We start from the raw sequence: 13,661 nt of genomic DNA on the forward strand, positions 1-13,661 counted from the left end.
TGTTATCTTTGTTAATGCTTTGTTCTCTCTTAATAGAAGGTCTAGTCTTGTTCTTAGGGTGTGCTGCATTCATTTGACTGCCGTGTAGTTTGTGCTATTGATCACATTTTTTTCTTTTGTCTGTTTTTATGTATTTTAATGTGGCAGAGTAAGATATTTGATAATTAAATTGAGTCTTGAAAAGGAAAGAATAAATAAACATTGGATTTACAAACTTGAGAGCTTACTGACAGCTTAAAGTTGCTATGCTGTCTGAAAATCAGGGCTTACGAGGCCCATATTGATCATGTTGGCTTTAATTGTTGAAAACCTCTACGAGTCTCACATGTCTTTGAAGGGGATCATGGTTACATTAAGTAAGCAATGGCTGGCTCCATGTAAACACTTTTCTGAAGCACTGTTTTGGTTTTTTTTTACATGAAATTTAGTGTGTGTTTATGCACACATAAACACACACATATATACTTTAGCAGTTGACTAATTTCACTTTAAGAAATATGCATCATAGTTCTTTATTTTGACAAACAAGGAAAAGAAGGTACTACAATTAGGTATAGGAGATATAAATCACATGAAACAGATTTTTCCAATGACAGCATCTGTGCTTGGAAGAGCAAATGCATCAAGACAAGAAGTGCATTTGGTTTTTAGTCTAACTCAGGTGGTGGCTCTAATTTTTACCCAGTGGCTGGGGTCCAGCCTTGAGATCTTGTCAGGTAGTTAGTCTGAAATGAAGTAGTGCACAGGAAATGAAGGAAGTGGAGAGGAGTCCGTACTCCAAAGAGAAAAGGCTACTAGGCCTTCAGATGCCTAGGATAGAGCAGTGGGCCTTTGTGTAAGCAGGAATTTTACTGGGTAGGGAGGGTTAAAGCATTTGCATAAGGTCTTACAAGGTGGGAGAGAGAAAAGGATTTTAATTTGTTGTTCTAAACACGAGTTTTATAGTATTTGATACTCCTTCCACTGGTGAGAAAAGCCCACCAGGACTACCACCACCTGTGTAAAGAGCTGACTCCTGTGAGCAGGAGTGCAAAGACTCCATGTTCACTGCGCTGGCCTGTACCAAATCTAGGACTCTGAATTCCTTGACATGAAAGCAGATAGCCTTGCACTCTTTCTGTACAGCTTGGCACAGGGAATGGGATCTAGCATTTTTTTATATGCAAGAAATTTTTACTGTAATGTTATTAATTTTTTCTTTTTTAAAAAAAATTTATTTACTTATTTTACACTCTATATTTTATTCTTTCCCCGCCCTACCACTGTCCATATATCCCACACCTCCTCCCCATCCCATGTCTCCACGAGGATGTCCCCACCCCCCAAGCCACCTGACCTCTAGACTCCTAGATTTCAGTCTCTTGAGGGTTAGGTGCATCATCTCTGAATGAACACAGACCCAGACCCGGCAGTCCTCTATTGTATGTGTGTTGGAGGCCTCATATCAGCCTGTTTGGTTGGTGGTCCACTTTTTGAGAGATCTCAGGGGTCCAAATTAACTATTTTTTTCAGAATTCTATACACATTAAAGTGTATTTTGATTATATTTGTTCCCTCCTTTCCTCCTAACTCTTCCCACATCCATATCAACCTTCCATCTTTTCACAACTTCATGTCCTTTTTGCTGTTGTTGATAACCCACTGAGTCCATTTATAGGTATTGGGCTATTCACTGGAGTACTGTCAACCTACCAGGAGCCACACTCATAACCCTCATAATGAAAAAAGCTTGCTTTCATGTAGGTCTTATGCAGCCAACCACAGCTTCTCTTGAGTTCATGTGTGCAGCTGCCCCACCAGTCATGTCTAGGAGATTTTCTCACTCCAGTACTTTATCCTCAAGAAATTTAAACAACTTCATAAACATTTTGTAAACATTGGTGAGCTCCTAAAATTTAATTTAGATCAAAATGATGATAAATGAATATCTTATTCTTATGAAGAAACAGTGTTTCCCTAATTACATTTTTCCTTCTAAGTTTTTTGAGTATGCAGTTATTTCATGTACCTCACCGATCAATAAGACCTGAAAGGTTTTTATTTAATTTACTGTTATCATCACTTGGTGTGTAGGTATGGGTATAAGAGAGACTCTGAGAGAGTTACAAATAAGTGTCAGCTGTCATGTGGGTGCTGGGAACTGAATCCAGGTTCTCTGCAAGTACAAGCTCTCTTAACTGTTGAGCCATGTCTCTAGCCATGACCTGAAAGTTCTAGATTGAGAAAATCTACTCAGTCATAGGAGGCTCATGGACTTACTTTTAACCTCTCATGGAGTCTAGACCTGAGAATTCTTAGATTTGTAGAGCTAATGTGAATATATCAGGTAGCCCTGATGCAAAGGGTGAAAATAAAACATTGACTGGCTTCCTAAGAGGTCTAGTTACTTCCTGGTAGAGCCTGGGAGACAGCTGACACCCAGAGCTGCCTTTTGTATATGGCTCAAATACAAAGCAAGACATTTTAGGTCAGTATACAACTTCTCTAGAAATTAATTTAACTAAAAAGTAATCTAGCTTCATCATTCATTCGCTCAGTGCTCATTGAGCTAGTACTTTATTTTGGGTATTGTGAGTATAGACATGAGTACAATAAAGTAGGGTTTGTGCCCTCGAATTTGGAGCCTAGAATTAGAGCACTTATTTAAACATAACTGTATGAAAGGTTTGTTTATTCACAGTAAACTCAAAAGAAATAAAGTGTCTTAAATCACTCAGTAACTATTTACAGGAATATGAGAACCTTATTGAAAACAAAAGAGCCGGGCAATGGTGGTGCATGCCTTTAGTCCCAGCACTTGAGAGGCAGAGACAGGCGGATTTCTGAGTTCGAGGCTAGCCTGGTCTACAGAGTGAGTTCCAGGACAGCCAGGGCTGCACAGAGAAACCCTGTCTCGAAAAACAAAACAAAAAAAAAGCATAAAAGATGAAGGTTAATTTTTCATAATGATAAGAGAAGCCTTCATAGAAGCAGTGATGTTTGAACAAAGTCTTAAAGCTTAGTTGCTTTTTTTCTAAGCAGAGGAAGGAATATTGGCAAGGGGGCATGAAGATTGGATTACAGTATTGATAGATGATTTCATAGATGGCAATAGACACTGTGGGAGAGGTCACAGAAGAGAGAATTACAATTGAAGGAGATAGTAATATCAGAGGTGTGGATTCTGAAGAGCCAGTAGACACAGTGGCATGGGTGTGTTTGGTAGGTAGTGATAATGTAGAATTGATGATCTCCCTTTAAGGGTCATTTGCTCATCAGATGGCAGTTACAAGGATGCAGTTATATATGTGATTAGATGTGAGGTTGAGTTTGGAAAGTGAAAGAATGTGAACATTTGAAAGGTAGATGGTAAAGAGTACTAAACAGCATAATTTTTTGCATGTGTATAATCTGTAAAAATTCTGTCTACCTTTCTGTAATACCTGTCTTTAAGAATAGCTACTGACTTTCCTTTATATGCATTTATACATGTGAATGCAAGTGCCCATCCATATGTGTATATGTCTGTGTGGGGACCAGAAGTAGGTGCCAGGTGTCTTCCTTACTTGCTCTCTACCTTATTTTTCAGGTAGAGCATCTCACTGAACCTGAAGCCAGGCTGGCTGGTCAGCAAACCCCAGAGATGCTCCTGTCTCTGCTTCCCCAGGATTGACATTTGAACTCAAATCCTCATACTTGTATGGCAACCATTTAACCAACTATGCCATCTCCCTAGCCTTAGACAATGCCTTTAAAAATTATATTTATGTATTCAATTATCTTGTGTGTAGGCATGTGTATGTACATATGTTTGGACACAGGCATGCCACACTGTGCATGTGGAGGTCAGAGTACAGCTCACAGGGTTCTGTTCTCTTTTCACTATATGGGTCCTAGGGATTGAGTATCAGACATGGCAGCAAGCACTTTTACCTACTGAGCCATCTGAATAGTACTCTGCCATGAATTGTCTTATTTTGTCACTAGTATTACTTCAGTGCTATTCAAGGAATATGTGCAGATTAGCAAATGAAGCAGAAGTCAGAAACTTAAAACCTTGCGTTGGAAAGTCTAGGTGTATCACAGTCTGTTTAGATAATGACTACAAAATAAAAGAGAAGTGAGAATACTTTAAACAGACTCTTTTCTTTTCTTTTTTATTTTCCAATTAATTTGTTTATTCAAATAATATATTTTAGTTTTATGCATAATTCTTTAACCCAGTTTTACTTCATAGACAGACTTTTTGGCTCATGCCTTCTTCTTTTGATATGTAATTTACATGTCCTTATCTCTAAACAGACTCTTTTCTTACCCTGAGTGAGTACTTTTCTTATCTTAAATTCTTTAGTTTTTGCTTCTGAGTCAAAATTAATAGAAATCTGATTAACAAAAAACAACCTCCCATGAAATATAAATATGACAAGGTAGTAAATAACTGGAGTCTGGAATATCTTTTTTTTTCTTCTTTCATTAGAGTCTAGAATATCTTAAGTTTTGTTTGTTTATCTGTTTTGATGCTGTTAATCTAACCTAGAACTTACTACTAGGCAAGTGGTCTAGCCACAAACTTAAATCACTTTCAGGAAGACCACACCCATCTTTTTTAAAACAATAAAGAGTTAGGGAGAGTGCATGTTTGTGTCTGGTTGTCTTCTCTCTAGTTAGAACTAAGAGTCTGCTTTTGCTACTCTTCAGAGACTGACTGCTTTGTGTCTAATCCCAAGTGGTCTGAGACTACTCAATATTAAGGCATAGCTGCCAGCACATGTGTTGAATTCTCCCATGGCAATCACCATGACACTGCAGTCAAGACAAACCTTGCAGCTTCAGAAAAATCACTGGTCACAGAGTCTTGCTTGTTCACTTAGCATTTGCCTGTTGGCTTTTCTCTGTGCAGGTATCTCTAGTCTTAAAATATATATAAAAAAAAACCAACATATTTTTGCTACTTATGGTTACATTATGGTTCCTTTCACAAAACTAAGGGTACCAATACTGAGTGAAAAATGTCTGAATAGCACACAGAATCATATATGATGGAATCCAAGGGCCTTCTTAGTAACTTCAGAATACCTTTACAAGTTGAGGGAAACACAGGATGGCCAGCAAACATGAATAACTTATTGCAGGGGTTGGGGTCTCCAGAGCCTGTGGATTGTATTCTGATAGTGTTCCAGCTTGATAAATACAGATGAGGACAATAAGCATCACTCTTGGTTTTCCAATTTTAACTTAGTTTTGAACAGTGTCTGGAAAGAATCATTTAAAATTAAGTAACTATGATAGAAGGTAATTTCACTATATAGTCTATAATCTTTTTAAATATGCTTTTCTATTTTTATTATAGGTCTAAACTTAGTCTTTTTCAATCAAGAATCAGTTTACAGAAAGCAAGTGTGAAGGTGAGTTTTGAACAGTGTATATTACAAGTAAGAAGCCTCTGGGCTTATAAATAACCGGTTGACTCTATCAAGGGTAAAGGTGGGTTCCTGCTATGTTGGAAAGCCATATTATTGCCATTAACTCAAGCAAGAGCTTTTCTCCCAATATGTGGATTTCCCATATAGCTGTTGACACTTTGGGCACAGCTTACTTTTCAAGACTGCTTTAAGGATGGGTTTCTTATCTTTACCTGTTCTTATATATCCTTTATTTCCTAATTCAGAGATACAGTGCAGGGATTTTAGGAAGTGCTTGGTCAAAATCTATTTCTCTCAGACATAAGTCTTAGCAGTCCTTTTGGGCCAGATGCAAGAAAGTTTTCACATGGCCCTTTGAGTTGTAGAATAGCTAGTAAGCAAACTGGCAAGTTGTCCTTCCTGTGACCCTCCCCAGCAGAAGGCAGGCATCTTGGGCATATGAGGAATGTTTAAATAGTTTTTGGACAGTGAGTTGGCTCAGCAGGTAAAGGCACCGTCAGCCAAGCTTGATGACCTGAGTTCCAGACCCAGATTCTACATACTGGAAAGAAAGAACCTACTTCCTGTGTGTTCTCCTCTAACAAGCATGCACGGCAAGTGCTCACACCCCCTCCAATAAATAAATCAATGTTACAAAAAAATTAATTTAAATAAATAGTTTTCTAACTCTCTAGATTTACCAATGTTTTTGAAGGTAATATATTTAATTTCAAACCCTTTATTTTCACACCTGAATAAAATGAGCAAAATATTTTGAGTTTCTATAGAAAGTTTCAGAAATATGTTAAATATAATTAAAATACTTTAACTGTTACGTAGTGTTCCCTAGATGTGACTGGGAATATGTACCCATGAGCTTTCAACTGTATGGATGCCAGAATAAGACTAGCACATAATGACAGCACAGTTGACATATCAACACAGACAAGGAAAATTTCACTTGGTCTCTGTAGATAAAGAGCTACAGGTCTTCAGTGCTTCTAAGAGAGGGAGAATCCATTTCTTCCAGGGATAAGCTTTCATATAAGTTATCCAATTCCAAGTGGTTAGCCCTGGACCCAGGAACTTGCAAGCAAATCTATATATATTTTACATACATATATACATATAACACATATATGCATTCATGTACATATGCATATATATATATAATTTGGGAGGGGACATGGTAGGGAGGGGACATGGACATGCAGGAATGATATAGATCCCATGCTTATGTATAAAAATTTTTAAAAATTACAAAAATTATTTTAAAATACTCTTCTATATATAGTTATTAGCATTTCTTAGTAGCAATGAGTACTTCTTATATTCATAAGATTTTTTTTTCTACTTGGTTTTTACTTTTGGTGAGACATCATTCATTAATTACCAGTATTAGTTACCATTACCTACCCTCTCCATTCTTCTAAGGGTCTTGTTTATGTAGTTCAGTCTAGTCTCAACCTCAAGATCTTCCTGCCTCAGCCTGCCAAGTGCTTGGTTTACAAACATGTCCCACCATCCTCCTCGGAGTAGTAGTCATACATGTTTTGGAATGTAATGTCAGTTGCACTAATCCTTTGTTTCTGTTTACTGTGTTGTAGTTAAAAGCCCGGCGATCTGAATGTAATACCAAAGCCACCCACGCAAGGAATGATTACCTTCTTACACTAGCAGCAGCAAATGCACATCAGGACCGCTACTATCAAACAGATTTAGTTAACATTATGAAGGTAATGCAATCAATATTGGTGGTGATTTTGCTTCATTAAGAACATAGCTTGTGAACTAGGTATTAGGCATGAGAGATTGAGTTATAGTATTGTAGTTATTTTGTGTGTTATTGGAATGTGCTTGCTATTATTTGGTTGATTTAGTAACCTTGAACTGATTTTTAGTGTAAGAAAATGTTTAGGACTGGCATTAAAGCTTAGCAATTACGTATTGTGTGTGTGAGGCCTAAGCTTGATCCACAACACCACAGAAAGAAAGAAAAAAAAATGTTTAAACCAAAATCACATAAACAATGGTGTTATACTTAGCAATTATTGATTTACAAGATAGAAGATGGGTATATAAGATATGAGGTAATAACTCTTGGGTTGGGGAATGCTTTTGAATGATTTCCTGAGATTAGAGTCAGTTATCAAAATATTAAAGCTATGTAGTACTTTTGAGTATCTTCTGAGCCACCAGAAAAAGGCTGATAGTTCAGGATATGTTTTTGTTTGATTGATTATATTATTTTCTGAAAATTATTTTTATAAAGATAAGTTTTATAAAAATATACTTTTATAGATAATTGTTTTATGAGAAGATATATTTTATAGTCTATCTGTTAAATAAATTGAATTTCAATTTTGTTTGGTTGGTTGGTTAGTTTTGGATTTTTGAGGCAGGGTCTTGCTACATAGCCCAGGCTGCCCTGAAACTCACTATGTAGACCAGACTGTCCTTGAACTCATATATCCACTTGCCTCTACCTCTCAAGTGTTATGACTAAAGATGTGCAACACCATGCTCAGCAAACAGAATTCTTTATTAATCATAATTTTAGCTATCAACTATGTTTTCTATTAATTTAATTTAGATTTAAATTTTTAATAATTTTATTTTAAAATTATATATTGATAATGTGATTTGAGGTATCTATTGGACAAACAAAAGAAAATATCTAATAGTTATATGAAGATGTGTCTACTCTTGAGTATTCCTGTGCAGTGAGGCTAGATTGGACTATACTTGTGTCCCCAAACTCCTTTCCTGTTGTTCTCCAGCTGTGCTACCTATGTTTTTCACTTTTGCTGTGAACAGAAGAGGAGAAAAGCATTTCAACCTAGTGCCCACTTTGAATTACATTTCATTTTCTTCTTTTCTTTCCTAAGAAACCCAAACATTAAATTATTTTTCTTTGGTATTTTAAACATACCCTTTTCAGATGTATAATTCTTATGTTGTTTCTGTTTGTTGCTTTTTATTTGTTTTGAGACAGGGAAACTTTGTAGTCCTGGCTGTTCTGGAACTCACTCTGTAGACCAGGCTGGCCTAGTACTCATATCTACCTACTTCTGCCCTCTGAATGCTGGGATTAAAGGTGTGTGCCATCACATCCTGGCCTCAATTAAAGGATTTTTATGACTGTGCAGCAAATACTGCTATGTTGAATTCTTTGCTAAGAGATCAGAGTGGGGCTGTAGCTGGCACAGTCGTTCTTTCCTCTAGCTCTGGGAAAGAGATCAGCTTTTTCCAGAAACAACAAGTTCATTCCTTGAAAGTAGAGACAAGGCACTTCCTGGGAGCTTCAGGGAGCAGCAGGTGCTGGAGGAAGTCACTGAACTAAAAAATACCATATTGCAATTTTTTTCTTGTTTGTTTATTGTTCAGAATTCCCTTTCCATCCCAACTATCTTGTGACTGCTGGTGATCAGAATGCAAGCCATAATAATGAGAGCAGCCTGATGAGAATTCTGCTTACCCTCCGCTCCAAACATCTTGGAGCCAGACTTTCAGCTGGCTTCAGGTCCTACTAGGTGTTACATAGTGCTACAAACTTACAAGAGCCAGCTGCAAACTCCTATTCTAACACAGTTTCTCTAGAGAATACTATTTGCAACTTCAGACAATGTCTTTGTTGAGATGTCTTTAGTAATTATAAGTAGTGACTCCATATATCCTATATGTGTCTACTGTTAGACTGGATAATTACAAATTGAATATTTTTTTATCTGAAATGCTTGGGATCAGAAGTGCTTCAGAATTTGGAGTATTCTGGATTTCAGCTAATTGAATCAGGGATTTTACGCTCAACCTGAATATATCTCCCCCGTATATATCTTTAAAATTGATATTATATTAGCTTAAGCAGCAACAAAAATGAAATCCCAGGTTAAGGGTTTAGCACAGTGGTAGAGCATGTGCCTAGCACGCACAAGACCCTGACTTCAGTCCTTAACAAAACATGGTCTTAATAAACCATGGAAAGTACATTATTTGGGGGGGAAACTTTTTTCTGTCACAAACAAAACTGGATTTAATGGGCTTGATCAGCCATCAGATGATTGGTTATCCTTGAGCTTAACGTTGAAGTCTCCATATGTATTTTATCCTCATTAAATAGATTGTTTACTAAGGCACCAAACTGCTTCAAATGAGGATGGGATTCTTTTTTGTTATTATTCTTTTAAAATACTATGAATAAATTCATTTTTCCAGGTGTCTTAGTCAGGGTTTCTATTCCTGCACAAACATCATGACCAAGAAGCATGTTAGAGAGGAAAGGGTTTATTGAGCTTACTTCCACATTGCTGTTATCACCAAAGGAAGTCAGGACTGGAACTCAAGCAGGTCAGGAAGCAGGAACTGATGCAGAGGCCATGGAGAGATGTTTCTTACTGGCTTGCTTCCCCTGGCTTACTCAGCCTGCTCTCTTATAGAACCCAAGACTTCCAGCTCAGAGATGGCACCACCCACAAGGGGCTCTACCCCCTAGATCACTAATTGAGAAAATGCCTCACAGCTGGATCTCATGGAGGCACTTCCCCAACTGAAGCTCCCTTCTCTGTGATAACTCCAGCCTGTGTCAAGTTGACACACAAAACCAGCCAGTACACCAGGTGTGGTAGTGCATGTCTCTAATTCCAGTCTGATCTATATAAAAAGTTCTAGGATAGCTAGACTTATATAGGGAGACCCTGTCTCAATAAAAAATAACAAACAAACAAAAAAACCTGTTTCTTCCTTACACTAATTTTGTGACCTGCAGAATTGGAAAACTCAAACTAATCATGTTTTTAGCTACCTAATAAATTTCTATCACTGAATTCATAGTAGTACTTATACACTGTTTTGGAGGGGAAATGTTTCTTTTTGTAAACAGTTTAATTATATAGTCCCATTTAAGATCTGGAGTGTGTGTGTTTTAGGGTGTGTGTGTGTGTGTGTGTGTGTGTGTGTGTGTGTGTGTGTAGTAAGACAGGGATGGTGTTATATAACTGTAATTACAGCTCTTAAGAGGCTGAATCAGGAGGATCCCAACTTTGAAGCCATCCTTGTATATAGTAAGTCCTGGGCCAACCTGAGCTACATACTGAATCTACAAAACCATAACCAAACAAGCACACATGTGTGAGTGGGTGCCTTGGAAGCAGGGGATTTATTCATTTACTTAGTCATATGCAATTAATAGTCATAGTGTGGTAGCTACTGAGCTAAATTGTGAAAGAAGGAAAGGCAAATGGGACACTTTTCAGCCTTATAGATCTTAATCCTCAGGCTAGAAAAAGGGTTCAACAGTTAAGGACACTTGCTTCTCTTCTGGGTTTGGTTACCTACAATGGCTCACAGCTGCCAATAACTTCAATCTCAGAGTATGCAGTTTGTACATGTACAGGCAAACAAGAGCATATACACATAAACATAAATAAAATAAGGTTTTTTTTAAAAAAAGATCTTAATCAGTGGGTGCCACTACAATGAGTGGATATGTGATAGGGAAATGGGAACTAGGGAGTACCCAGTGGAGAGATGGAAGAGAAAGCAAAGCTGAGCACTGTGTGCACTGTGGAGAGGGGTGGAACTGAGGATAGATGGTGGTGAAGAGCAGACAGATAAAAGGAATGAAGCCATGGAGAGGCCTAGCCAGGCTGCTGCCGTGTCTGTATCCATGCCCCTATGATAGCCACAGTCTGTGCTAATACCTGTGGCCTGTGTTGTCACCAAAGGCCGTCTGGATGTCAGTGGTCTGGGCTGCTGCCTGAGACCATGTTGATGTCCATGGCTGTAATGCAAGGGATGGAGGACAACAATGATCTGACTGGCTGCCACCTGAGGCCATGGTGACACCCTGGCCCAGGCTGCCACTGAGGATTGTGTCTGGCTCTGTGGTCCTGTTGCAGCTGGGGCCTATGTTGATGTCTGTGGTCTGACCACCCAGAGCCATGCAGATGTCAGTGGTCTGGGCTGCCACCTGAGATCACGTGGATGTCTGACGCTTGTGTTGCTGCCAGGGAACATACTGATCTGAGTGACCTGTGCTGCCCCCTGAGGCCATGATGACATCTGGGCCCATTTTGCCACCAGGGGCCATGTCTGGGTATGTGATCCTGATGCAGATAGGGACTGTGTTACCACCAAAGGCAAAACAAATGTCCCTGGTCTGGGGTGCCGCTTAAAGTCATGCTGTTGTCTGAGCACTATTCTGAGCTGGTCATCATACTCCAGAGACCTGGCCCACCCCTCCTTTGGTAGCATGGGAGAGCTGGCTCTGGTGGCATTTGGTGTAAGAGAACTGCTCCCCAACCCCTGCCTGGGCATCACAGTATCCTGGTAGCTGGGTGTAGATGAGCCAGCCAACAGTGTGAACTCATGAAAGAGCTCTGGCTACCCCTCTTGCCTGAGCAGAATAGAAGAGCTGGCCCTGGTGGCACAGGTGCAAGAGAGTGAATGAGCTAAACCAGCTTGTACCCAGACCCAGATTTTGGCTCTGAGCTGGCGCACTCCAGTATCCATCTTATCTGTGAACTGCTGGAGTGCATGAAGGGCCGGTTCTGCAGATCCAAAGCTGCATGACTTCCATGACACAGGGCAATAACAGGATAACCGAGAGGAGTTCTGGTGAGGATCTAGTATTGATACTGTAGCAGAAACCAGAGTTCTCAATCTAAACCAAAGATTTATTGCAATGATCATTTGCAAATAAAGCTGTTTGGACAAAAGAATATACTGTGTGTTAAACACATGACACACCACAGCTTCCATGGAGATACTTTTTTTTTTCCCTATTTTTATTTTTTTCTTTTTTTGGTGGAAGTTGCAAGGGTGGTGGACAGATGAGTGGGATTGTGGGATACATTAATGTAAAATTCACAAAGAATCAATAAAATGTTTTTTAAAGGCTTTAATTTCTATAATATTTTTCCTAATTTTTTGTTGTTTTTGTTTGTTTGTTTGTTTGTTTTCGAGACAGGATTTCTCTGTATATCCCTGGCTGTCCTAGAACTTGCTCTGTAGACGTGGCTGGCCCTGAACTCAGAAATCTGCCTGCCTCTGCCTCCCAAGTGCTGGGATTAAAGGCATGTACCACCACTGCCTGGCTTTTTCCTAATATTGATATGCTTTTTTAATTGATCAGATATAAGAGGTTCAGTGAGGCGTGGTTAGTATACAGCAAGAAAGTAAATCAAAGTCTCTGATATCATAGCAAGTATTATTGTCTAGAAACCTTCTGTGGTTTTTCCCCATGCTTTAGAATCTCCTTAATAGTAAAAGTTACTACAATAAATAGTATTACTGTTATAAACAGCAGCATGCTGTGAATGTCCTGGTTTCTGAGCAAATTGTAAACTAAAATTATCAAACATCCCATCTCAATTACTCTGTAGAATAAGGTCATGTTGATATGTAAATATTTAGATGAGTTCTTGGGGAATACTTTTCATTCCTTATGTCATTACTGATTAGAACAGCTTCTGCACATCTCACTCTGGATCTGTAACATTGAGCAGGGTGGTTTGTTTGTTTGCTTGCATGTTTGTTTAATTTTAATTTCAATTAAACTAAATAAAACCAAAAAAATATTGATAGACTCTGGAAATTAGATCACTGATCTCATCTTATCCATAGAATGCAGCTCCGCTGACTGAGAGATGAGGCAGCTTGCACACTTTTGTGTTTCTTTTTATAGCATGCTCTTATGCAATATACATATGCTTTTTTTTTCTTTTTAGAAGCTTGAGGAATATTTTCTTTGTGGTTTGGGTGAAGAGGGAAGTGGATAAGAGTAGAAAGTATAACAAATATTGATCTAGTAAAAGACTTTAAACGTTTAATAATCTTGAAGTTTTATTTTTAAAACATGCTGGGCTCCAGCAAATGTTAAACAGATATGTCCTGGTTGGTAATTGGGCAAAAGAATAAAAGATAAGGGCTAGAGAGATGGCTCAGTGGTTAAGAGCGCTGACTGCTCTTCCAAAGGTTCTGAGTTCAAATCCCAGCAACAACATGGTGGCTCACAACCATCCTTAATGAGATCTGATACCCTCTTCTGGTGTGTCTGAAGAATAAAAGATAAGCAACTTTTAAAAAAAGTTTTATTTATTTTATTTATATGACTATACTGTAGCTGTCTTCAGACACACCAGAAGAGGGCATTGGATCCCATTATAGATGGTTATGAGCCACCATGTGGTTGCTGGGAATTGATCTCGGGACCTCAGGAAGAAGAGTCAGTTCTCTTAACTGCTGAGCCATCTCTCCAGCCCCACCTTTTTATTTTGTGAG

At 38.5% G+C, this 13,661-nt stretch overlaps 1 protein-coding gene across 2 annotated transcripts in view; it reads left to right on the forward strand.

Annotated features, from left to right (window-relative positions):
• Positions 1–13,661, forward strand: part of Fchsd2 (FCH and double SH3 domains 2) — a 184,679-nt gene that overhangs the window by 88,515 nt on the left and 82,503 nt on the right. For both annotated transcript variants that reach the window (XM_031387572.1, XM_031387573.1), the window contains exons 7-8: positions 5,330–5,384; positions 6,989–7,117. In XM_031387572.1, coding sequence (XP_031243432.1) covers positions 5,330–5,384; positions 6,989–7,117 — 184 coding nt within the window. The remainder of the gene's footprint in view (positions 1–5,329; positions 5,385–6,988; positions 7,118–13,661) is intronic.

The sequence above is a fragment of the Mastomys coucha genome, unplaced genomic scaffold (assembly GCF_008632895.1).
Source record: "Mastomys coucha isolate ucsf_1 unplaced genomic scaffold, UCSF_Mcou_1 pScaffold21, whole genome shotgun sequence".
Lineage (NCBI taxonomy): Eukaryota > Metazoa > Chordata > Mammalia > Rodentia > Muridae > Mastomys > Mastomys coucha.